The sequence below is a fragment of the Phyllostomus discolor genome, chromosome 13 (genome assembly GCF_004126475.2).
Source record: "Phyllostomus discolor isolate MPI-MPIP mPhyDis1 chromosome 13, mPhyDis1.pri.v3, whole genome shotgun sequence".
NCBI lineage: Eukaryota > Metazoa > Chordata > Mammalia > Chiroptera > Phyllostomidae > Phyllostomus > Phyllostomus discolor.
Window position 1 is genome coordinate 51,062,900 of NC_040915.2, and position 26,112 is coordinate 51,089,011.

Sequence of the window (26,112 nt, forward strand, 5' to 3'; positions counted from 1 at the left end):
GCCCTTTTGAAATGGCCGGACTGCATAAGGAGCTTTCTAGTTCTGCAGTCCTACGAAGTGACCTCCATAGCCGCTTATGGCTCATTGGAAGTGCTGACCAAACATGGGCAAGGTCGCACCTTAGGAAAGAACGTCGCCAGTCTCTTGACTCCAGGGGGGCAGCGTGCTCTGAGCTCCGTGTGGTTCCCACCGCCCCAGAGACACAGCCTCGTGGGCGAGGGAGGGCCCAGGCCGCGATAACAAGCCTGTGCTGACACTGGCCGTACTCAGCACTTTCATGTTCCCGCTCAGGAAAAGAAGAGGTCACTGCACTAAAGCAAACATTTTAAATCATTGCTTTATTTTACTATTTGTTCAACAGCAAAGTTCATTCATTCCTCTCAAGGCGGATCTTGAAGTGTTCCTTTCCTCGTTCTGAATAAAAAAGTAATGAAGAAAAAGCCTGTACTTTTGGAGACCTAGAATCTTGTTTATGCTAAGAAGCTTTAGACTGCAATTTCGTGTTGCAATTATTTCCTGCTGGCATCTCGGTGGTCACACGGAGCTCCCCACCCTCCAGTGAAGATGGCCGTCCACAGCTACCACCATTGAAACCAAAAGTAAGTGGTGAAAAATGCACCTTGTACAATAAAAAAGTAGAAACCAATTCAATTTCCTTTTTTTTTTTTACGAATATAAAGTTTCTTGTAAATATGTACAGTCTTTTGAGCTAGTTCTATAGCAGGAAGCGTTTCACGAATGAGACACGATATACACGTTCGGGGCCCCAGAAGCCCGTTCTCAGTGGAGATCCTAAATGAAATGCCAAGACTGAAAGACCAGTTTTCAGTGACCTTCCAAATACTTGTGGACCAAGAGACAAAAACTTCAGCAAACATTCAGTCGGACCTGCCCTGGGGGACGGAGGAGATGCAGTATGACCCCAAAGACTCTAAGCAACACATGACACGCGACAGCTTGACACTGGCCAAGGGTGCAACACCGCGGAGGATCACGGGCGTTTGGGATGAGAAAGCACTTAGGTTAAGAGATGAGCAGGAAGGAGCCAGGACGGGGGCCAGGCTGCAATCTGGAAAGTGGTCTGTGGACACATGGGTTGGAACACGGTCATGTTCACCTGCTGAGGTGGAAACAGGTCTACCGGCCAGCCTACCTAGGATGTGCCTTGGTTGTCGGAGGCATGCCTAAGAGTCATGGAGAATCCGAAGCAAGAGGTGCCTTGTGGGAGATTAAAGGCAGAAATAAGGCCGCTAGTTAGCTTGCCCACTGCAAAGCCTCTAAGTTGGTTCTTTACCAGTCGCCAGGAATTTACTAGCCGTCGGAGGGTAGACACAGGGCGAGCCGCGCTGCACCTAGTGAGGACTTCCGGACCCCGGCAGTGGGGGGGGGGGCTGAGCGGCGGCTTCCTCCTCAAGCTTCCTGGTCTCGGTCTAGCCCTAGGGAAAGGCTCGTCTGGGAAGTCACAGTTTTGTGGGGTAGAACCGTGCTGGGTTTTGTGTGAACAGAGTCGTCCGTGTGGGAGTCGGCAGGAAGCGTGAACGTGTGAGGTGGTGGTTTGCTGAAATCCTTCTCTGGTCGTAAGGCTTGAGCGTTTGGTTTTGTTTGTTCAGTGCTACAGACTGCAGCTTGTGGCCAGTGAGTCGGCAAGTCGTCAGAGGGGCTCGGTTCGGCGGGAGCTATGGTATGGTCCTAGGACATCGGCGGAGCAGCCCGAGGGGGCCAGCCAGGTTGGGGGGCAGCACATGCAGTGAACCGCCATGCAGAACTCCGGGACGGGCCTCTTCCCGCCCATCCCGGGGCGGGGGACAGCGCGCCGTCACGGACAGGAGGTGGGTGGGTGCCCCCGGTCCCCTCCCGGGCCCAGAGACCCATGAACGCTGGGCTCAGAGCAAATCTATTGCATGCTTTCCTGGCCAAAGCTACACGGAAAGCGGGGACAGCAGGCTGGGGAGATGACACTGAGGGGCGGGGAGGGGAAGTTCCTCGAGGTCCCTTGGCCCCAAGTCACTGCCTCCGAGCTGAGGCCTGATGACCTCCATACATTCTCAGCTGGTGGGAGGGGAAGTCGTCAAGGCCATAAAAGGCAATGAGAACAGTAAACATTTGGCTAAAATGTCACCCTGGGTAAAACAGGGCCATCTGTGAGAATGGGCGAGAATGAGGGTGAACCCATGTGAGTGCAGGAGGTTAGCCAACTGGCAGGGACTCTTCTACAATATGTTTCAGGAGCAAAGACCTGATGGTGGGATCTAGCTAAAAATGACTACAACAGGAAATACATTGCTATTCAAATCTAGTAAGAATTCTGTTGTCTTTAAAAAAAAAAAAAAAGAAGAAGAAGGAAGGAAGGAAAGAAAGAAAAAAAATGGAAAATAAAAACCAACCCTAGGATCTTAAAGTAGCTGTTAACTAGGATTCTAACCACGTTGTCGTTGGTGCCCGGTTGGTTTCCGTTGATGAACTGGTACAGGCTAGAGCCGGGTACAAAAGTTCGAGAACGCTCTGAAAGAGTAACAAAGTGCGGCGAGGATGACTGCAGGAAGGTGCCAGCAGCTCCTACGAGCCTCAGCCCCCCGCACCCCCTGGACGCAGGGGTGTCCGCGCTGAGGTGGGTCTGGGCCCAGCTGTGCCGTCGGGCGGCTGAGCAGATGGGCGCTGGGGTCCCCTTCAGCAGAGTTCCAGAGTGTGTTTGGTGTTTTCCTGCAGATTAAGATGAGGGGTTGGTTTTTCTGACAGATTTATACTGAAGACTGGTCCCAGACCTAGGAGCAAAAGAAGGAGTGGTTTTTGCATAACCCAGACAGGAAGTCGGCAGCACCTCGTACCTCCTCTCAGCTCTGCGGGGTGGCACCAACTAGCAGGGCCACCTTCAGAGCTTGGAGTCCAACAGGGACTGAAATTCAATGAAAAGTCCCAAAAGCTGTCCGTGTATTTCCACTGTTTTGCCCCCCCGACACACAATCACACAGTGAAGCAGAGGAGATGAGGAAAAACCACTCAGATGCCCTCCCTCCCCTCTGAACCGGCGTGCGGGCGGCCTCAGAAGAAAAGGGCAATCCGGAACGCCAGCTTCTGGGCAAAGGAGGCTCCACGTTCTTCCAGAGGCAGCCACTGTTTCCAGTTTCTGTGCAGCCTTCTGGAAAATGTTGTGATGTCTGTGTATATTTGTATGTGTGTTTGAAAAGGGTTAAGTCCTAGGACGTTTTGTAGAGCACGTGTGTGTGTAAGAACACACACACACACACACACACCTGCTTATGTGCACAGACTCTAGAACTGCTAACGCCAGTTTCCTCCGAGGAAGGGAGAACTTTGCAGCTGTTGCTCTCTGCGAGCTCTGACGCTTCGAGGTGCACATTCACACACGCTCGCTGCCCGTTTGTTAGGAGCCTCTTCTGAAATAGAGTGTGTTTCCTTCCTAACCTCCTGTGTGACTCACCAGATCTGAACTGCAGAGTTCCTTTTTTCAACAGTGGCCCTGAGGGGACCCCGCATCCCAGTCACCCCTCTGGCCTCCAAAGGCGCCTCACCTTGTTTACCTGGGACAGGGGTGTCCTCACGGCCCCCGCAGGGAGCCGGCCCCTGCTGCTGTCCTCGAACAGCCTCCCGGGGGACCGCTCCCTCCGAGTGCTGAGCACGCGGCCCGGGGACTTCTCCCGCTCCAGGGGGCGGCCGGGAGACTTGTCCCTGCGCAGCTCCGTCCTCCCCTCTCGGTAGCGGTGGGGTGTGCTTGGCTCTCTCGGGTGGCTGGGACCCTCGGGTGGCGCTGGGCTGGAGGCCACACGCTTGGTGATGTGCTCGTTGTACGTCGGCGGGCCTCGCTTGTTGGGGCTGCTGGCAACAGGAGAGGGAGGGAGCACTAAGGAGTCACAACCCCAAAGGGGCACTTTTCTTCTCTGAGAAACCCCCACTCCCCAAGCTCACCACTATGAGAAAAGGGTCCCACCTGGAGTTCTCAGGCTTTTTGTGTGGTTCGTTTCAGTAGGGAGGGCAGGGCAGAGCACAAACACGATGACAAAAGGAAATCAAGCTTCCTGGTCTCGGAGCAGGCTTTTATGTACTGAGCACCTACTGTGTGCCAGGCCCAGTGCTCAGCTCTTACCGTCATTAAATCATCACGACAGCACTACAAGCTGGGAACAAGCAGGACCTCGTTGTACAGACAAGAAAATGGAGACACAGACAGGCTGGCGACTGGCCCAGGCTAGTGGACTACAGACTGGGGCTCCAGGGCAGGTCAGTGTGATGTCATAATCCCCACGCTGTGTCCTTTGACCCAGTCTTTTCCAGAGCCCAGGAAGCACAGGGGGGTGTCTTCGTTTAGAGGCTAAGCCTGCGCAAAGGCCCAGTGTAAGGGAGCAGTGTTGAGAAAGCCTGTTCTCATCACTGTCAGCTGCCATTTCCGCCCCAGTCCCAGGCCTGGTGTTTGGTCACCTCTCCCTCCAGGTGGCTTTCTAAGTCCTTGTGGCAACCCAGTGCTTATATGAGAGGTGTAGGGATCAGGCCTGATCCAATTGGGAAATTGAGCAGGGCAGATAAAAAACAGTGTAGCTAGCTCAGAAAATGTCCTGGGCCCCAGAGGTTGATGGTTAATAACCAAACTGTTAGAAATACTGAGGCATTTTTGCACAACCAGTCCTACCCTGCACCCAGCCCCGGCCCGGGCACTGCAAACGACAATTTCCGCACACGTGTGCCTCGCCGTCTCCATGGAGAAACAATACCCGGAACTCCAGAGAGAATGAATGCAGCCTTCCAAGTCAACTCCTCCCACCCCCAGGACCAGAAAAACTACTTAGGTCCTCGTTATCCCAGAATAATCAGCGCTGGGAGAATTTACTTAAAATGGCAACAAAATTTTATAGCGAATCCACTTGGAGACATATTTTCATTGACTGGGGCTTTATCTCGGAGAGTAAAAATAGAAATCAGGAAAATAAATGGATTTTATCCTAGATATTTAAAAATCTAAATTATAATTACATGCTGGCTCTAAGAAGGAACCAAGCATGAATCCCACACTGATTCAGTCGGCTGCGACTTCCCCAGCAAAACCGTTTGCTGACGTGCTACGTGGCATCCCTTCCTCCGGCGTCGGCTTTTGCAGTCAATTAAGACGTTTCTTCAAAATCATCTGAGAGTTTCGTTGGTTTTCCCAAAGGCTTATTACAGTCCTTGAAATTCAAATCCTTCTCTTGGGAACATGTTATTGTTTGATCAAATTTGTTGATTTTCCTTCTTCAATTACTGGGCTGATTTTACCAGAACCTCTGTGGTCAATGCCCGAAATTGAAAGCAACCGAGCAGCACACCACCGGTCACTGCTCGAGAGAGCAAGCTTGCGGGCCACATCCGGACAGATGCCTGCTTCTACTGAGTGACGGACTGACTGACTTCTAATCCTTGCCTGGGGATTTTTTTTTAAATTTACTTCAGAGGAAGAGGATGAAAGAAAGAGAAACATCAAGGTGAGAGAGAAACATCGATAGGTTGCCTTCCATACACGCCCTGACCAGGGATCGAACTGGCAACCCTTTGGTCGACAGGATGATGCAGCAGCCAGCTGAGCCACCTGGCCAGGACCAGATGCCTGTTTTTATACATAAAGTTTTACTGGAACACAGCCATGCCCATCTGGTCATGCACTGTCTGTGGCTGCCTTCACACTACAGCAGAGTTGAGTAGTTGAGACAGAGACCATATGGCACACAAAGCAGAAAATATTTACTATCTGGACTTTGCAGAGCGAGTCTGCCGATTCCTGCTCTACAGCGGAACAGAGAGGCTGGTGAGCCGGGATCATGTGGTGAGCGGTCAGTCCGCGGTGCACGGTTTCATGTCACTCTTTCGCTTGCCGGTGCAACTCCAGCTCAAGATTCAGACCAGTGCTCGAGCCAGAAGCTCCCTGTGTTTGAGCGTGCAGCAATAAAATGCAGTAACTCAGATTTCAACAGCTTGAAATCGAGGTTTATATTCATCTCTAGTAAGTAATGTGGCTTTAAGATATGGCAGACAAATAACAAAATGAATCCCAAGTAGGAGGATTATATTAAGTCTGTTTGTAATGGAAGAAAAATTATAAAATGTGTCCACAGGGGCCCGTCATAAAGCAAGTGAGAGGGAGCTTACTGCCCAGGGGAAGAGAGATGGCTCAAGAAAGGCCATTGGGGATGTCAGCTTAGACTAATGGAATGAAAGAAAACACCCATCATTCTGGGCCGGGCAGGCAATCTTCCAGCTCTGTATCCGTTAATAACCAATGATCTTCCAAGTCAATTTTATGCTTCTTGCAAAGAGTTACATTTCCCGCTCCACTAAGCAGACCAGGGCAATGCCCACAGGGCAGCTTCGGAGTCAGCCCGAGACTGCCAGGCACGGACTGAGCCTTGTCGCCTTGCTTACACATTGGGGGGGAAATTTTCAGTTGATCAAACGTTTCATGTACCTGCACCCAAGTTTCGCCAAGCCGTGTAGCAACCTTTTAATTCTAGTTTTCATAACCTGGAGATCAGACTGTTCCTTTCTCATGACGCAGTGTCTTGTGACTGGAGTTTGTTTTGTGTTATAGTATCTGTACTCCTTGTATTTTTCAAGAGCTATTTTGTAAACAGACGATGTACTTCTCCATTGAAAACACAATCATTAAAAACAAAAAAACAGCACGATCCCTCATCCCCTCACCCCGCAAAATGTCAGACCTCTGCGTTCTGACCTGCCCAGAGCTGTGGGCAGCTGAAAGGCCATTTTGTAAGCCGAGAGGCAGCTCAAGACTAACTGCTGAGTTTCTGGGCGCGCCCGGCACCACGGGGAAGCAGCAGCACTGTTTCTGCCCCGCGTTCACAGGGATGGAACCGGCTCTGACTACAGAAGGAGTAACGCGTTACAGAGACAACGTACAGTCACACAAGGCAGGTGGCCCGGCCCTCTAACTAGGGAGGCAATGGAGAAAAAAATCTAATTACAGTACTTTGATTTGTTCTTGGCATGACTTGGCGCTGCTTAAATAAAATCCAGAGAAAGAAAATAAAAGTGGCTTAAATGAAATCTAAAGTTTTCAGGGGAGAGCCACAGTCTCTTGAGCAGCTGGTGACTCAGCACTGGTCATCCAGCAAGTCCCTGGGATTAAAGTCACACTAACCAAACATTTCTGACTCACTCGTATATTTAAGCAAAAGAAAAAAGAGAGAGAGAGAGAGAGAGGGAGGGAATTCATTAGGACACAGGTAGCAAACACAAGGCCCACCTTGTTTTATCTGGCTGGCACCCTGTTTCTACCCAGTGGCAGCGCTGAGCTCCTTGCCCCTAGTTAAGGAGCAGTTCCATGTACACAGTCCTAAAGTTACATTCGGCCCTTTGAAGGCAACCCCAAGGCTGATGTAGTCCCCAGTGAAAACAAGTTTGGCACCCCTGCGTTAGGATAAAGCCTCAGAAGATTAAATCGATGATTCTCTCTTCCAAGATCTAAGCATTTTGTAATATCAGAGGTGATTTCTCCACCAAATCAAGAATGCCTCCAGAATAAAAAGTGTCTTCTTCATCTGTGCATTCCAGCCCAGGCACTGGGTCTGGCACATGGTAAGGGGTCCCCATAACTCTTTATAGGGTAGACACATGGGATTTGTAAACCGGTCCACAAATCAAAATCCTAGATCACTTAAATATCCCCCAGGGTTAAATAATCTCAGACCTTCCTGTGGACTGAGAACTTCAACTTGACACATTTCAGACCTGTGTGTCCATCGGGATCCGGGCCCCAGCCCTCTGGGTCAAGACAAGGTCAGCCCCGTTTCCATACAATGCTGATGGGACTGCAAAAGGGTCCGGCCTCCAAGGAGGAAAACTCAGGAACATCCATCCAAACTACAAACACACAGCTGTTTCTAGGAGTTTATCCTGCGGGTAGGTCCCTAAGCACGCGAAATGACAAAAGGACACAGGCACCAAACCACGCACCACGGCCACACTAGGAACAACCCACACAGTGCCACTGAGAAGGCCAGAGTTAAATAAGCCAAGGTCAGGGGAAGGAATGCTATGCAGGCATAAACACAGAACAGGGAACTGCCCCTCGCACTGGCGGGGAGCACTCCCCGAGACGAGTTAAGGTCTGCAAGTGTGCGCAGTGTGCAGTCACCCGCACGGGGAGGAGGGGGCAGAGCACGTCCCGAACTGCAGAGCAGGGACCTCCCGAAAGCTGCTCCTCCATAAAAGCAACAGGAACACTGACAAAAATTGTCAAAATCAACTTGCCTGAACTCTGGAAATTCAACAAAGGCTTGCAACAATTCGAAGAGCGTTTGTGCAAGAAAAACGGCTGAGCCTCAGCAAGAGCAACAAGCTTTGTGACATTTTAACCTGACCTATCCCCACCCGCTTCCTCCCCGACCAGGGTCCTGCTGACAGCAACAGCCCGGGAACCACAGGAGCTGCGGCACCAGCCAGGCCGCCGCCACGGGAGGGAGCCCGTCAGGACAGAAGCTCCCCAAGAAACTCACTGCCTGACCTGTCTGATTACTCTTTGGAAAAGACCATTCTCAGGGCTGGTTTCCATTTGTCCTGGCTCAGGGCTACCTCGTGAGAAAAACTCCATCCCCGGAAACTTCACCGTCAGCCATAACAAAGAACACAAACTTTACAGACTTAGGCTAGGAGAGCCACTAAATAAACAGCAACAACAAGCCCAGGGAGGGGGAACTGATTTCCAGAGTTACCACATTATACTGTTTGAGATGTTTGGTTTAAAAAAAAAATCACAGGACATGCAAAGAAAGACAAAAATACATGTAGGCCCTTATTTCTTCTGGGGAATCTTCCCTGACCCCCAAGTCCAGGTAGGAGGCCCCTCTGAGCTCCCAAGATGCCTTAAACGGCCCCAGGGCAGCCTCACCCCTCTAGGCTACGCTGGAATCTCCTGAATGCAGGTGTCTCTCCCCTGGAGCCTCACTGGGGAGGAGATGCATCTGGCGTATTCACCACTAAACCTCCGGCTGCTGTCCAACTGGCCTGGCAGAATAGCTGCCAAAGCAGGGAATGCATAATTCATGCTCCATTGCAAACAGAGCCACTGAACGCACCCGCCAGAGAAAGGCCAGATGTCTCCTTCCACCTTTTGCAAGGGGGCATTTAAAACCTCTCTGGCCACCCCCTGTGACGACGTCATGACAAGACTGTAGATCTCAGAGAAACAAGTGGCTCGAGCTTGACTATTGGGAAACCTCCAGCCAGTTTGGCAAGATTTCCTTCTGCCTTGCAGAGAGCACTTGGAACCTCTGTAATCAGGAAGAGCAGGGACACGGTACCTGCGGGAGGTGGAGGGACCCCGGTGGTGGTCAGTGCCGGACTCCTTCACAAGGTTTCCTTTGCAGCAAATGACCCTCAGTTTATCCTGGTATGAAGACGCCAGGTAAATCGCTCCCGAGGAAATTGCGGGGCCCAGGTAGCGTGGGTTTGGGATTTCCAAATACGCTCGGGCAGGGGTCCTGCAGAGTACCAGACAAGAGTTGGTGTTGCAGGTTAGCTCCTCTGCTGGGAGAGAAAGGAGGTAACATACACCCAGCCTCGCCCCCGGCCCCAAAAGCTGAGCTCTTCAGAGCCTGGAGGACAGTGCTTACCCCAGGGAGGAGCGAGCCTGGATCTCAATCACTTCGAGTGAGTTGAAGTGGGTCACGAACAGATAGGGCTCTCTGTAGGCTGCACGGCCCCCACGGAGGAAGGGTGTGAAGGAAGGGTTAAAAGAAAGAAAATCAAAACCTGCATGCAATGCATCCTTGGCCCCAGCAATCCCACCTAAAGGAGTCACATTCCCGTGCCGGAAGAATGAGGCACGCACGAGTGCGCTCGCTGCCGTGTTGTTAGAGCAGAAGATGGTACGTTCTAGGTAGGGGGTCCGTTGAAGAAATTATGCTGCACCTACAGAATTCTGCATAGCTGTAAAAATGCAGGGAGAAGCTGTGTACTGATATGGGGGAAAAACCTGAGGTGTATAGTTTTAGTGCATAAAGCACAGTGGTTCAGAATAATGTGTAGAATGTGCTACTGTAATGATAAAAAAGGGGTGGGGGATGGAAGAGTATATTTTTTTATGTCTGTATTTGCATAAAGCCCTAAAAGGGTAAGACACTCATAATTCTTTTTTTCTCTTGAGGGAGTTGGGATGAAGAATTTGGAAGACAGGTAATATGGATGAGACTTTTCACTGTATATGTTTTTAAATTTTTGACTGTACACATTTTTGAAAAAAATGTAAAAGTCTGGGTTCATAGGTAATTAGATATTTCTGGTCTTACTACTACCTATCACAGTGTCACTGAAACTCCAGGATATGACCAGAGCTGCTTTCTTTCTTACGGGGAAAAGATTATCGCTCTTACTCCTCATTGTAAACTTTGCTTTGGTATTTGACTACTAGTCATGCCTACCGAGTCCCCAGCGGAGTTTCCGTGCCTTGAATCTGTGCTACTTTGTGGTCTGCTTTACCCAGTAGATTATGGTGGAGGGGACAAGGCCCGACAGCATCCACTTCGGCCCACATGGAGAGCAACCGAGGCCTCCAGCCACCAGCCCCCACTGAGCTCCCACCCACTGCACCAGTTGTCACAGTGTTTGTGAGGCCATTGTGGACTTCTAGCTGTCCCTGTGGTCCCGCTGACATCCCATGAAGCAGAACTGTCCAGGCAACCGCAGAATCTTGGGCAATAAGCTGTTGCTTAAGTCACTAAGTTTTGAAACTTGATATGCAGCAACGGATAAAGGGAAAAGCCTCTAAGGGCATCTCATCTGTAATGGTAATTCGGAACATTCACACAGGCAAGCACGCATGTGTCTGCATGCACGGGTGAATATATACGTAGTTCCACTTCTACGCCTTATGAGCAGAGGATACGATTTGACAAGTGTAAAAAGATTAGCACAAGATGTTCGTCACAGTGTTATTTACACTTACAGAAAGAATGGCCATGACCTCAGCGCTCGCCCAATCAGGGCTGATAATATTGATAGGTATTCAGTTATGCCATGGATACTCTGCTGCCTTTGAAATGTTTTAAATAAGCTCACAGGGAACGCCCTCCTTTCTATCACGGGAACCCAACAAATACTTCACAAGGCCAGTGGGTTTGGCGGATGCCTTTGTCAAGCCTCAGAATCTTTGCCCTGGCACTTACTCGGGTGATGAGTACATGTGACGCTTGGCACCCAGTGGAACCCACAAGCATAGGGCCTAGGGCCACCCACAATCCCTCCCCAGGACACCAGCCACGGGCAGAGAAGAGTGCTCCGCACCTCGCCTCACTTACCGAAGGCCAAGGGTAAGCGACTCCACTTGAGATCGTCTGTGCGGCTGCGTCTTCCGTAAGAATCCACGAACACCCCAAATTCTGCAAGGAGTCAGAGCCCAGGGGCATCGTCAGCGGAGCCAGGGGCGGGGGTGTCACCAGCGCACACGGGATGGAAGAAGAAGGAACCGGGCCCAGGGACAACCGGGCAGATCTCACTGAACCGTTAAAACCTGAGGACCTCTGTTGCACCCCATTTATTAGAAAAAACGGATTTGAGTGGAAGTGGGGAGCGAAAGGAAGGAGGGGAAGGGTAGGAGAACAGGGAGACAGGAAGAAGGAGGAGAAACAGAGACCCAGAGATGGGAAGGAAGAGAAAGAAAGACCCAGAAATTTGGAGAGGAAAGAGAAACATCAACAGAAAAGAAAAGGAAGGAAACAGAGGGGAAAAACAAGGAAAGGCAGAGAAAGAAGCGAAAGAAGAGACACAGAGAAGGGAAGGAGCGGCCTGCTGTTTGGACAGACCACAGCAGAGCTGCGTCGGGTTAGCGCCCCAGTGGGGAGCAGGACGGGACCCCGAAGGGGCCTCTGCGGCAGCTGGAACGATGTTCTCCATACTCCCAGCAGGGCCACCCCACCCCAGAGTCCCACTGGCCAGCCCGCAGCCCCCGGTGGACCCGGTCTGGGCCTCCTGGTGCCCAGCAGCATTCCGAATAGCAGTGGGTGGCAAGCCCCGACTCACCGTGGAAGCAGAGCAGGTACTCCTCCCGCTGCCCTGCGCTGTTCACCTGCACGATTGAGACAGGGAAACTGTTGGAAGAGGAGGCAAACACAGCAGGCGCCAAGGAATGGTCGTTCTTATCCAGGAATTCTGAAAAGGCAGGTGGGAAGCGGGGCTTCAGGAACGGGCTCGAGGCGGCGGCAGAGCCGGAGCGGTGGGTGGGCTGGGGAGGACTCGGGCCCTACCCTCGAGCGTGTACTGCTTCATGTCAATCTCGTAGAATTTATTGGTTCCGATGAGGATGCTGTAGTTGGTGAAGTGGATACAGCTGCAGGGCTCCGAGGTCTCTATCTCCTGAGACGGAGGGGAGAGGGGAGAATGTGAGTGTGGACCCAAGGCAGCCGTGTCTCCACTGCTCTCCTGTGTCCGCCTTCGGCAGCTAACCAAGCCTTGGGAACAGCCGCTGGCAGACTTGTTCAAGCTGTGGATGATGGTGCACAGCACGGACAATCTTTTCATGCCCCTCGCAAGGACCAGGGATCCCTTTGCTACCTCTGAATTCTTTGCAACCCCAGACTAAGAAAATAAGGCCAAATTATAGTCCCCAAAAGTCAGAAACACCATTTCAATGAAAAGTTAGCATTCAAAGAGAGCTTTAAAAATACAACATTCTCATCAGAGGAAAAAGCCTAGAAAAATACACCAACTACTAACAGTGGTGGCTGGAGGGAGTGGGTTTAGTTTCCGTCTTTCTTAGAGCTTCTAGGCTTTTATTTAGAACCTGTGTTACCTATGTAAGCACTATCATCATCGCAGTCATCACCTGTCTGAATTATCTGCTTCCTCATTACTTCCACTTGTTTTCAGGCCCGTCCTAATGGCTTCAACAACCTAGACATGCTTATTCAAAAGAGTGGCCAGGAACTACAGAGAAACAATGATTCTTGAGAATCCTCCTGAAACTAACAGCTCAAACTCTAATCAGCATTATCATGACCACTGAATATTTACTGATCACCTACTGAGTGTGAGGACACTTTTAGGCAGCATGACATGATAAACTGGTAGGAAAAATCAAACTTCAGTTTTGGTCTCGGCTTTACAACTTAGGACCCCAGCCAGCCTCGATCACCTGTCTTACCTGCTTTTCAGAGCTGTTGTGAAAGGTGTTTGCAAGTAGTCAGCTCGGTCCCTGGCACCGGCAGGTGCTCAACAGAACTCTAAAGCAAACTAACAGGAGCCTGCCCGGAACGAAACAGTTCCCCTAAGAGTGCTGACCCTCATATACATTCGTCCCTCATTTCACTTTTGAGACTAATCGTGAAAACGGCTGAAATGAGTCAGGCTTGTGGTGGGTGGAGCATCCCAGTCTCGGGACAGCAGACAGCCTTCTCCGGGGGCCAGGCGAAGGTAAGGGCCTGATGTGCACCTCGTCCACTCTGCAGTCTTCGCCACAGCTCATCCCGCACTGGGAGAGCCAGCTCCCTGACCGCACTTCGGAAGACAGCTAGCACCAGCTTTTCTAAGGTTATTAATAGAAACTTCTAGGATCTGAGAAAGACTCTAGTAAGTGCCACCAGGGACTGCCAGCTTCTCAGAGAGATCACCTTCCTTTCTTTCTGCTGGTTCAAAAAAGTGTCTCTATCAGCCAACTTCCTTTCTCCCTTAACAAAAGGCTGGATTCATTGGGCTGGCTGGAGAGGCAGCTACAAACAGCAGAAGAAAAGGGAGAGGAAAATCTGCGGCTACCAGCTTCCTCCGAGAAGGAAGGGTCTGTCTGTCTCTCTCTCCCCGAGGAGGTCACCCAGGCTAAGGGATGCAGGTGAGGGGACCAGACTGGGGCTGCTCCTGAAACAGCACGCTCTCCACACCGGCTTGCGGGCAGAGCAGACGCACCAGGCCCCGCACTCACTTTCCGAATGCAGTATTTGCTGAGGTTTTCATTGTAGCGGAGAATGACGACTTTGCTGGGCATGGCCGCACAGATGCAGAGCCCGTTCTCGATCTGAAAAGCAATCAGAGGAAAAAAGGAGCGTCACTGGTGTGTGTGCTGACTCCACAGCAAAACTAGGAAGAGAACAGCAGTCTAGAGCAGGGGCTGTCAACTTCAGCACCACTGACCCTTGGGACCAGACCACTGTCTGTGCCGAGGGGCTCTTCTGTGCATTGTGGGATGTTGAGCAGCCACCCTGGGCTCTACCTACTCGATGCCAATGGTACAAAGGCCAGTTATGACAAGCAAAGATGTCTCCAGACATTGCCCATTGTCCCTGGGGGGCAGACTCGCCCCCGGTTGAGAGCCACTACTTCAACAAAATACAGAGAAGGCTTGGAAAATCCACCTGCTCCCCATGCACATGTTGTGTGTCTTTTGCTCGAGACAGATTCTTTTGACAATGTTCTGTCCTCAAGGAGGGGAAAGGCAGTAGACATTGCTGTAAGAATTTGAAGAAGATTTTGGCCCAAGGAGAACACTTCTTAGCTAAGAGCTCTGTATAGAGTTCTACATCAAAATTCTGTTTTCCTAGAGTAGCTGAATCCCTCTTACTTCACCTTCTACACCAGGATCTTTGCCATTTCATCAAGGACAAATAGAAACTTATCGTTCAAATCAGTTCTGAAATGTAGATGGCCGGCAGGGCTGGTGGAGACGGGGTGGCACAGGGAGGAAAGGGAGGAATATGCAGGAAAATGCAAATTGTTGGTAAGGTTCTATTTCCAGGGTTGAGCAGTAAGTTTGTGGATGTTTACATTATTGGGTGTTATACTTTTAGTGTTATAATTTTATAATTTACATATATACTCCATACATTTTTTTTTAGTATTTCAAACATTGTAATGAAATGAACACAATTTGTAAAAACCAATTTTTGGGAACTAAAATGCACATTTCTAAGTAACTCATCATTCACAGAAAAAAAATATTGTAAGAAATTTAAAAATATGTGGAATGAAAGAAATTTACAGGGTGCAACTAAAATCGTCATTAGAGGAAAATGCATAGCCTAAAATGCTTATTACCAAAAACGGCCTAAACATTAGTTAGTCAAACATCCGCCCGCAGAGGCCCGGGCAGCTTACCTTGCCGGCAGCAAACAGGTGGCAGCCCTTGACAGCTTCGAACACGTTGGGTGAGACGTCCGGCTGGGCGGGGAGGTGCGACTGCGCCAGCGACTGCTTCACCTTCTTCACGTCGACAAGACACAGGGCCCGCTCTTCTCCTGGGGGACAGGGAACGGCTCCTTGGTCAGTGTGAGGCCGTTAAGCAAAGCCACGGGATGGCAATTCTTATTCTATTCACAAATAAAAGCCAGCAAAGCCACACGGATGGACTATTTCCCACAAATTCCCATGAGCACAGTTGAGGTCCAGGTTTTAGATGGCACATGAAAACATCTGACTTCTTAGTCAAGATTCTGGGAGAAAAAATATTCTGCAGACAGAAACATATTTGCAGAAGGGGAACTATACTTTTTTTAAAGATTTTATTTATTTATTTTTACAGAGGGAAGGGAAGGAGAAAGAGAGAGAGAGAGAAACATCAATGTGTGGTTGCTGGGGGTCACGGCCTGCAACCCAGGCATGTGCCCTGACTGGGAATCAAACCTGCGATGCTTTGTGAACTGTACTTTTTAAACATGCTCCCCACCAAAGTAAGAATGCATTAGGAACAATGAAGGGACATTTTATAAAATGACAGGCTCGGACGACTCCAATATGGCAATGTCATGAAAGACGAGGGAAAGGCTAAGGATTCGTTCAGGTTAGCGGAGGCTAAGAGACATGCCTAGAAGCAGTGCGAGGCCCCCAGCTGCATCGGCAGCCAGGAAAATAAACACGGCACTCTAAAGGACGCGACCGGGCGCACGGACAGAGTCTGACTTGGGACCGTACGTCAGACCGATGCATCCCAGCAAGGGCTGAACTCCACGAATCATAGCTGCACCACGGGAAACTGTTCCGTATGATGCTATCGCAGTGGGTTTGTGCCATGATCTACATGTCCAAACCCACACATAACACCAAGAGCAAACCCTCCTGTAAACTGTGGACTTCAGGTGACCATGACGTGTCAGTGCAGAGTCCTCGTCTGTAAAGAGTGTACCCTCTGCTGGGGGACGCTGATGCGGGGAAGGCTGTGTGTGGTTGGGGGAAATCTCTGTGCTTTCTGTTCAGTTTTGCTGTGAGCCTAAAGCTTCTCTGAAGAATAAAGTCAAGGAGGAAAGGAAGAAAAGGAAGGAAAACAAACCAGTAAGAAGAGAGAAACAAACACACAAACAAAGCAAACGAGCAGAGGAAAAGAGACGAAAGAACGAGAAGAGACTAAAGAACCACATTAGTTCAGCCCCTGGACCCATCCAGCTGTGTCTAAAAGAAGACTTAACTGTGGATGTTTTGAACACTGAGACAATAAATTACTGTTTTCCCCTTTAAAAAAAATACTACCACCAATAAAGAGAGAGGGAAAAAATTTCGTCATGGTTATGTGAGAGAACACCCTTGTTCTCTGGTGACATGCTGGCAAACTGACTGCAACCAATTCTGTCCAACAAAGTGACAGCATGCCTGTGTGTCATGGGCAAAGAGCGGGGAAAATGTGGCAAAACCTTAACGAAGTGGTAAACCCAGACAAACGGTCCGTGGGAAATCACAGAGAAACAAGAGACAAAGCACACAGAGCCAGCAAGCGCTCGGGAAGCCGTGGCTCACAGCGGTATTGTAAGTGTGGTGGCGACACGGGTCTGCCTCTGACATGACCTCTGTGAGATGTTCTCGGGGGGCATCAGTCTGTGATTCGCTGGACCCCCAGGGAACCGAAAATGATCAGAGAGAGCCCCCAGGTTGGGCAGAGACAGGGACAGAGAGAAAAGAGCTGATTCTGCCCCAGCCTGCCACCAGGAGGGCCCGCCTCTGTGTTTCCCAAGCACAACATTTGGCTGTCAGAGAGTTTTCCTTAGAAGTGAAGAAAAAGCGCCATGTCCTTGGCCTACTACCTGCTATCATGAGGAGCTTCTCCAGGTCCTTGATGATATAAATTTGGAAGACTGCTCCAATTCCTGGGACGTGAGTGAGGGAGTTTTTCAAGACATTCAGTGCATAGAGCCCTTCCTCGGTGCCCACCAACACCACCTGAGAGGGCGGAAGTCCAAAGGCAGAGCATGAGCATCATCGAGTCACCATAACAACCCCAAACAGTAAGAGCGACAAAGCCCATAGAGCCCTTGCTTTCTTGACCGCAGGGAGCTACTGCCAGACGCCAGCTGACAGGGTCTGAAAAACATCATTACCTGGTCGCTGAAGGGCAGTGTGCAGTTCATGTCCAGACGGTCATCACCTTCCAGTTTCAGCAGGGAGTTTCCAAGCAATTTCTTTTCATATGTGAGAGGAAAAAAGGGAAAGCAAAAAAGGAGAAACCTGGTGAGATTGAACTGTGCATGACCAAACCATCCGGACAAACAAAAGCAAGAAGGGAGAGACGTTTAAGGCCAAACAGAAAGGCAAGTGACTTCGGAAACTGCTCAGAAACACACATCTGCTCTTGGCTTGCCTGCTCTTGGCTTGCCTCCGATCTGAGCCCGAAAGGCAAGATGTGAATCTTACTGCTATCTCTGGGGTGGTCTGTTAATTAGCATCAAAGCTATAGATCCGCTTGGACACAAGTGAGCGAGTATAATAGACACAGAAAAATGTCTGGGGTAGGAAATCAGCTGAAGCTAAAAAGATGTCACCTGCAAAAGGTTAATAAGCCACATGGAAGGTTCCTTCCCCTCTAGGCTGCAGCAAAAGTGCAAAGCACAGCGTCAGCAGCAAACCAACAAGCTTCTCAGCCTCGTTACCTGAACACACGCAGGCAGAAGCTCGTAGGAAAGGCAGTCCCGGCCCTATTGTACACATATTAATGTGGATTTCAGGTCACAGGCTTACACAGGTAATGATAAAATAGTTCGTTACAACAAGACTATATAGTGAGCAGAGCTCCTTATCAGGAAGCTCACGGTCGAGGATTTCCGATGGCTAAAACTTGAAGTGTGTATTAGGGGCTGAGAGAATGGAAAGAGCTGTTTGGTCTTTAGTGGGGAAAAACAGCAATGAGCGATGAGCCCTGTTCATACACTGGAAGTTCTGGCAGCCCGCTGCCGATCAGGACACACCCACACTTCTAACTAACATCTTAAGGACGAGCAGGTTTCAAACCTGCCCACGGAAGAGCGGGTCGCGTGGACGCGACCGAGGAGGCTGGGAAAAGCCTGCCTAAAGTAGACGCGTCTGTCGGCAGCCTTCCATGCTGCTTCGTGGCCGGAGAGCTTGACACTCAAGCCTTCAAACCAAATAAACTCCTCAGAGCCACCAAGACAGAGGATTTCCTTATAAGTCCATTAGCTGCTGCGTGGCCATAACAAGGAGTTGGGTGACCGTGCTGACTCCCCCATTCTAGAGGGCTGTGGGGGGAGGACCCATGACGCCCAGACAAGCCCCCCGAGAACCTGTGTCTCTGTTACCACGAAACTGCTGGTCATCACAGTCTCAAGTCACCACCACTCACAGAGGGAGCCCAAGGGGAACCATGGCAGCCAGAGGGAGCCCCGCCCCCAAGTCAGCCAGCCTACTTCCCAAAGACGAGCTCCGGCGCCCGCTTTTGTACTCACAGCATCGGCTTCTGCTTTTTCCCTAGAAACTCTCCCACCTGCGACAACTGATTCTAAGGCGGTGACCCAGCGCTGTTTGTCAGGGAAGCTGGGAGCTAGCAAGTAGAGGGTTCTCCCGGGCCAGCAGGTGGTGTGTGGGTGGGATTCCATCTTCAGTATGTATGGGACATCTAGGAGACGGGACAGAGAGCACAGGGTTGGGTGTGGCCTCCCCCACCCCTGCTGGGACGGAGGGCCCTGAGCCGGCAGAGATTTAAATGCTAACGGGAGAGCCGAGGAGGGTGGACCCCTTTCCGGGCAAATCCTCCATGTGCTCCTCCCGCCTCTGCCAATCCACCAAGCCCAGCCGGGCTCTCAGGTGAGGCGCCCCTGCTTCTCCTCACCTGCTTTGGCTGTATTTGCGAGTTCAGAAGCACCAACGGCGCCATGAATAGATACGTCCCCGTCGGGAAGGCACAGCTCAAATTCTTCCACCGGCCTCTGTCCAGCTTGGTGCAAAGAGGAAGGGCAGAAAGAAAAACAAAAGAACAGGAACAGGAACAAGAACGAGGGGAGAACAGAGGAAAAGAGACAGAGAGAGAGAGAGAGAGAGAGAGAGAGAGAGGGAGAGAGAGAGAAGGCGAGAGAGACAGTGCGAGAGAGACAGTATGCGTGGAAAGAGAGGCGCACGAGAACAAAGGAGGGAAAGGGTGTGCAGAGAAGGCGGAGAGGGAAGATAAAAAAAAATAAAGTGTGTCAGATGAGTAGCACAGTCAAATTTCTGATGACGATGCGGATTTATGGGTTAGTTGACTGAGGCAGAAGTTCTCGGAAGGTGTATTAGCAGGTGGAATCTTCAGGGCAGCACCCTGCAGGGTCTTCAGAGGGGAGACCTACAGACGTGAGTATCGTACCAATAACCTTTAGCAAAGGCACGTGGTGTTTAATTTTCAAAAATGGAAAATCGTAGAAGGCTTGCAACGCAGTCCGAAAAACAAAGCCTTCACGCCAAGACTGGGAGACCTGGGTCCGCCGCGTGCAATGAAATTCCCCCTGAATTATTAATTTACCTTCTCTGGCTTCGTTGTCATAGATGAGGACTTTGGATCCCTCCAGGACAATGTACTTCCGGTCCCAGCCTAGCTGTCCTCGTTTGTTGTTCCTGGGAAAATAAAGCCGGAAAAGAAGACACATTTGAACTCAGAAGAATCAGGCAGGAGGACGGGGTAGGGTGGAGAAGGAATCCCAGAGAAGACAGCCCTAGAATTCTCTAGAAAACACCAGGAGTGGAAATGGCTGGTGGACTTCCATGCCAGGACAGGGGAGGAAAAACTTCCTTCACCCCTTCTAGGTTCTGTGGCTGGCAGAGGAATCCAGCTAAGATCAGACAGAAGAACAGGAGAAAGGCATGTATGTAGATTTCGTTTTAGGTGGGCATCCCCATAAGAAAATAAAAACCCGAAAAGCCGATAGGCTCAAGTGCTTATATACTAGGTTGAAAAAAGAGTAGTAATTGTGGAAAAGTAACTAAAATGTACAAGGAGGCCGAAGAAACACAAGATTTCTCTTGTTTAGCCTTGACTCTCCGTCTCTGGTGATAAGAATGTTTCTTTCTTCCTGGTACAGGGAGGGCAGCTTTTACAAGGAGTTTTATCTCTGACTTTCAGGAAGGGAAAGGGGAGGTCAGAGTGTCCTTCTTGCACCTGCTGTTTTTCAAGTGCCTTTAGCTCAAAATAATCCTTATCCCAGTGTGGCATCTCTGAGGCACCCTTTCCCAGCACTGCCCCAGCCCCAGCCGCCCTGCAGCGATACCTGGGCACCTTCATCCACCCTTCCAGGTGCAAGCTGCTGCTGGGCTCCTTGGTCTGGAGACCTGGGGAGTTCATTTTGTCACGGCAGAAGGCCTCAGTGAAGTGTGTGGCATATTCAGCTGGCAGGCCACAGGTAGCTGGCAAGCACGTGGAGCACTTGGGATGACACATCACCTGACATTCTAGGAAAAAGCAGAAAACAACCTGGGAACTTGTTCAGCTGATCCTGGACCATTCCCTTCCTCTGCCAGCCAACCCCCCGTCAGGCCTGCCCATCCGGCCAAGTCATCCCAGTAATCCCTACACTTCCCCAGGAGCCAGGCCTCTGCAGAGAGAGGAAATGAGAGAGCCGGGGGCTCTCAATCCAGTGGTCCTGGCTTCTCCCAGGATAAATAAATGTGTAAAGGACACATTTGCACGTTCCAGTGGAAGCCAGCGAACACGCAGCCTGAAGAGAGGGAGAGAGACCAGCCTAGAGAAGAGGGAGCTGGAAATTAGCAAAGCCAAGGCACGCTGCACAGCAAGCTGGAGACATGAGCTGAAAACAGGTATAAACACACTCCTCTAACAGGAGAAAAATAGCATCCTCCCACTAAAACTAAAAGCTCGAAAATGTGCACTCTATGCTAAGGAATTTAATACAGAAAAAAACCACCTCCCGCGAACAGGGTTTTTTAGGGGGAGATGCACAGGTGCCCACCACGAGCACGCAGCCACTGCGCTTACCGAGACATTTGGACGCCTGGCGGCCGAAGTGCACGGTATCCAGGCACACAGCGCACTTCGTGGCTCGCATGTTCAGTCCCACGTTAAATCGGTGAGGAATATTGTGGTGCATGCGCTCCTTAAGACGCCGATTGAATTCTGGAGGAAAATTTTTAAAAATCAGTAGAGTGCTACAAATTCTACCACCAAGAAAGTAAAAAGACAGCTTACAGAATGGGGAAAAAAATACTTGCAAATCATATCTCTGACAAGGGACTTGTGGTTAGACTCTATAAAGAACTCTCACAAAGCAGTAATAAAATGACAAATAACCCAATTTAAAAATGAGCAAAGGGTTTGAATAGGCATATCTCCAAAGAAAATAAATAAATGACCAAGAAGCAAATAAAAAGATGCTCAACATTATTTAGTCATCAGGGAAACACAAATCAAAGCCACAAGGAGCTACCAGTTCATGCCCCCTAGGGAGTCTACAATTAAAAACAAGGAAAACGAGTGTTGGGGAGGATGTGGAGAAACTGGGATCGTCATATACTGCTGGTGGCAATGTAACATGGCAGCCACTTCGGAACCCAGTCTGGCAGCTCCCCTAAAAGTTAAACATAGGATTATCATATGACCCAGAAATTCCACTCACAGGCATGTGCCCAAGAGAATCGAAAACATACGGAGCTACAAAATTTGTACACAAATGTTCATAGCAGCAAAGAAGTATTCAAAGTCATGAAAGGCAAGGACCTACATCCAAGATGACTCTCTCCAGCAAAGCTATCATTTAGAAGGGAAGGGCAGGTAAAGTGCTTCCCAGATAAGGTCAAGTTAAAGGAGTTCATCATCACCAAACCCTTACTATATGAAATGTTAAAAAGATTTATCTAAGAAAAGGAAGAAGATCAAAAATATGAACAGTAAGATGACAACAAACACAACTATCAAAGACTGAACCTTAAAAAAAAAAACAAAAATAAAACGAAAATGAATTAAGCAAACAACTAGAACAGGAACAGATTCACAGAAATAGAGATCACATGGGGGGTTATATGCAGGGTGGGGGAGGGGGTGGGGAATGGAGAAAAAGGTACGAGGAATAAGAGGCATAAATGGTAGGTACATAATAGACAGGAGGAGGTTGAGAACAGTATGGGAAATGGAGAAGCCAAGGAAGTTGTACGTATGACCCAGGGACATGAACTAAGGTGGGAAATGCTGGTGGGAGGGGGGATACAGGGCGGTGGGGAATAAAGGAGAGAAAAAAAATAGGACAACTATAATAGCATAATCAATAAAATATATTTTAAAAATAAGGAAATTTCACACATGATACAATATAGATGAACTTTAAAGACATTCTGTTAAGTTAAAAAAAAAAAAACAATAACAGCCCTGGCTGGTGTGGCTCAGTGGATTGAGTGCCGGCCTGCAAACCAAGGGGTAGATGGTTTGATTCCCAGTCAGGGCACATGCCTGGGTTGTAGGCTGGGTCCCCAGTTGGGGACACATGAGAGACAACCACACATTGATGTTTCTCTCCCTCTTTTGAAAAAAAAGCAAAAGAAAGAAAAAACAATAAGAAAAGAAAAAGAACATTATACCATGTGGAAGATAGCCAACATACTGAAAATATTCAAATCAATAAAGTTACTGGTGAAAATGAAAAAATATATATTAAAATTGATTCTTTTCCTTCTAATAGGCCCCCCTCAATAGTGACCTAGAACTAGTTAAATAAACAGAAAAACTAAGGATCCTGATTTCTGAATCCAAATTATATTCTCCATATAACATCGTCCCCTCCCTGTGTCACGAAGGTGTAAGGAATAAATAGCGTGTACATGATTGAAAACTTTCACGTGCGACACACCCGAAGAAGGTGCTCAGAGTATCACAGACGCCTCAGGCAGTCAGCTCTGCACAGCCCTGCCAGTGGACACCCGGGCAGAATCCATTCCTTCCTGTGTGACCGTCACCATCTCAACGACTTTAAGAGCCAAGTTCTTTGACTGACTCAGAGTTATGCAAACATAGGAAACAAGATGACATCATCATTAAAAAAACAAAAACAAAATGCCATCCGGATTTATAACTAAAGTAGGTTTGATGGTGACACCATGATGCCAAACCACAGCTCTGCTCCACTCTCCCTGAGACTCCCCAAACCATCTTCTTCGGCCTTTATTTTTAAGTCCTTTTCATCTCTGGGTGAACAGAGTACTTCTGAAACCACAAGGGAAACTCCTTATATTGTTGGTAGGAATATAAATCAGCACAAACTATCAACACTCAAAAAGCACATAACCGTTAACCCGATGGTCCGTGTCCTAAGAACACACCCCACAGCCACAACACCCACAGGGGTGCAGGCGTGCACAGCTGGGTGCATAGGGAAACAAGCAACTGGAAATAACCTAAGCATCCATCAGCAGGGGCCTGGTTTAGTAGGTGACTCATAGCCTCACCGTGGAACACTATGCAGCCCTTGAAAAGGATGAGGTCCATCCGTGTGTGTTAATAAGAACCACTCTAAGATAACATTTTAACTAAAAGAAGAAAGGTGTTTTGTAAAGCGTAGCATAGTGTGCTCTGATCTTTATAAAAGGAAAAAGGGCTAAGAAAATACTTGCTTTCTAATACTTTTTAAAATATAATTACATAATATACAGTATATGAATAATACAGACATTCAGTTCCATGCAAAAACTATTGCTGGATGAATACAATGGCTGACTCTGAGTAAGGGAACTAGGATTGGTGGGGGAGGGAGGAGGTGAGAAGACTTCTCACTTTTTATCCCTTAGAATGATTTATCATTTTTACTATATGTCTGCATTCCTTAGTCGATGGAAAAAAAAATGTCAACAAGACTCCAACCGCTACTTGAGAACATACCCTCTGGAGCCGAGGACTCCTTCCGGCGGCTGGACGGGGGGGCGAGCAGGCTCATGGCACTGGGCTGGTGCTCGGGCGAGCGCACGATGGCAGACATGGCGATCTGCTGCCTCGCAGTGGCAGGAGTGGACGGGTGCGGGTGGTCTGTGGCTTTCCGGTGAGCAGCTGGGGAGAGAGGGGCCCGAGGCCGTTCGGTTAGCCACGTCACCAAGAGGCCCAAGCCAAGCGGACTGCCCCCAGGTTGTCTTTCAAGGACCACAAATGAAAAGGACACGCCCTGTACCCAATCGGCAACACCAAGGATGCCGCAAATTTTTCAGACTTGGGATGTCTGGACCGAAAGCTTATGGGCCTAAACACTGATGCTGAGCTCGTCCTGAACGGTCTCCTTGGGGCAGGCCACAGAGGGTCAGGAGCCCCTACCTTCCTCCCGGGCGGAGCGGAGCTCGATGCGGGTCTTCTGAAGGGCTTCCTCTAACTCAGCACAGCGAGCTTTCTCCTTCTCCAGAGCCACCTTTAGCTCATTGTACTGCAGAGGAACCTGTGTGGGCAAAGCAGGGTCCTCTTTCCGTCGACTAAATAAACCCTAGCAATGGAAACAGAGATATCTCCTAACTCCTGGAAACTGGCACTTTAAACTAGCTAAAGGAACTCTGACTCAGGAGGAGCACACCACGAAAGCCAGGAGCATACTCACTGTAAGCAGATTGAGTAAAAATGGCATGTGAAGGGGGAGGGGGAGACTGAGCCGCAGCCCATTCCAGCCAGCTGGAAAAAAAATAGGGGTGCGCAAGTTTTCACGGAGAGGGTTTAAAGATGCTTGAATTGCCACCACCTCTTCCTTAAGCATTCCCAAGGAGAGCCATTTCCTCGGAAAATGGAAGTGGAGGATGGAGTTAGGATAGATGGCTCGGAAATCACTCTTGCCTTGAATTGTCTCAATTCTTAGTTACAAGACACAGAGATGAGCATTTTTAAAAAAGGAAGCAAAAAAAAAAAAGAATGGAACGCTAAAATGATGTCAAAACATGGGGCTTACTCAAAAAAATGCAAATGGAAACATGGAAACATGTGTTGTACATGGGGGAAAAAAAAAGGAAAACACAGCGAGATAAAAAAAAAAAATGGAAACACCCTGACTATATATCAAGTGCCATAATGCAACAACAGCCCACTGCTAAAACAAAAAAGAATAAACATCATAAGCATAACAAACACAAACAGTCACACAGTGTGCCTGCGAGAAACGCCTTCCCCTGTGGGCACCGCGTGGTAGGAGGGGCTTCCGAATGCTGCTCTCATCCCCTCATTGTCCCTGCAGCTTCGGGGACACTGAGACCAACTGCCTGCTTCAGTCCTATCCTCAGCACTCCCAGTCACCGGAGCCACTCCCCAGTCATTCCCTGTGATTGTGCAGCCACTGCCTCTCGGGGGTGGGAACTGGAAGGTACCTAATTCCTTCGAGAGCTTTTCACACTGAGAACACTCGGCCAAACCTAGTAGGAGGGCTTCAGCAGTTTAGGGAAGTATGTTCAAAGAATTTAATAAAGCTTATTAAATTATTTAAGCTTATTAAAAGAGATCTTCCCACATGCATCTGTATTACAGGAAACCTGCCCATGGTTGGTGGGTTGGGGATTTTTCTTTTTTTGGCTAGTTTTCGATTTGTCTGCTACAACTTTAAAGGGTGGTACCGTTGTCTAGGCAGGCATCTTATGCAGGCCACCTCAACTCTCTGGGTCCCCAGTCTCTCCATGAGCCGATCAGAAGGGCTGGGCCACGTGATTTCTAGTCTTTTCTGGAGTCCCAAATGTGAGACCTGCAATCCCTCTAGAATACCACACCTGTGGCCTACTAGTCCCTCTGGAGTCCCGCACACGTGAGCTGAGCACCCCCATGGAGTCCTGTACGATGGACCTGTGTACAAACCGCTCCCTCTGCTGTCATTCCCACCCCCATTTCCTAGGTTTAAAAAACAAACCAAAACAACAAAAAGCAGAGACAGGCACCACGATTTTAAAGGCCATGAACATAAGTTAGTTTGTTACAGAGTGGATAACATCCTCTCT

The 26,112-nt window shown here is 49.3% G+C and overlaps 1 protein-coding gene across 21 annotated transcripts in view; it reads right to left on the bottom strand.

The window, feature by feature from the left end:
* Nucleotides 1-319: 319 nt before the first annotated feature.
* CIT (citron rho-interacting serine/threonine kinase) overlaps nt 320-26,112 on the bottom strand; it is a 142,585-nt gene continuing 116,792 nt past the window's right edge. For 5 of the 21 annotated variants that reach the window (XM_036014608.1, XM_036014600.1, XM_036014610.1 and 2 more), the window contains 19 exons: nt 24,467-24,629; nt 24,044-24,208; nt 21,158-21,295; nt 20,433-20,613; nt 19,691-19,782; nt 19,025-19,129; nt 18,642-18,811; nt 17,832-17,876; nt 17,283-17,363; nt 16,989-17,124; nt 15,076-15,215; nt 13,907-13,999; nt 12,240-12,348; nt 12,016-12,144; nt 11,295-11,375; nt 9,612-9,690; nt 9,300-9,479; nt 3,531-3,834; nt 320-2,762 (listed from right to left, as the gene is read on the bottom strand). In XM_036014608.1, coding sequence (XP_035870501.1) covers nt 2,739-2,762; nt 3,531-3,834; nt 9,300-9,479; nt 9,612-9,690; nt 11,295-11,375; nt 12,016-12,144; nt 12,240-12,348; nt 13,907-13,999; nt 15,076-15,215; nt 16,989-17,124; nt 17,283-17,363; nt 17,832-17,876; nt 18,642-18,811; nt 19,025-19,129; nt 19,691-19,782; nt 20,433-20,613; nt 21,158-21,295; nt 24,044-24,208; nt 24,467-24,629 — 2,415 coding nt within the window. In that variant the 3' untranslated portion in view covers nt 320-2,738. The remainder of the gene's footprint in view (nt 2,763-3,530; nt 3,835-9,299; nt 9,480-9,611; nt 9,691-11,294; nt 11,376-12,015; nt 12,145-12,239; nt 12,349-13,906; nt 14,000-15,075; nt 15,216-16,988; nt 17,125-17,282; nt 17,364-17,831; nt 17,877-18,641; nt 18,812-19,024; nt 19,130-19,690; nt 19,783-20,432; nt 20,614-21,157; nt 21,296-24,043; nt 24,209-24,466; nt 24,630-26,112) is intronic. The other 16 variants (XM_036014609.1, XM_028527114.2, XM_036014613.1 and 13 more) reach the window with 9 other exon arrangements.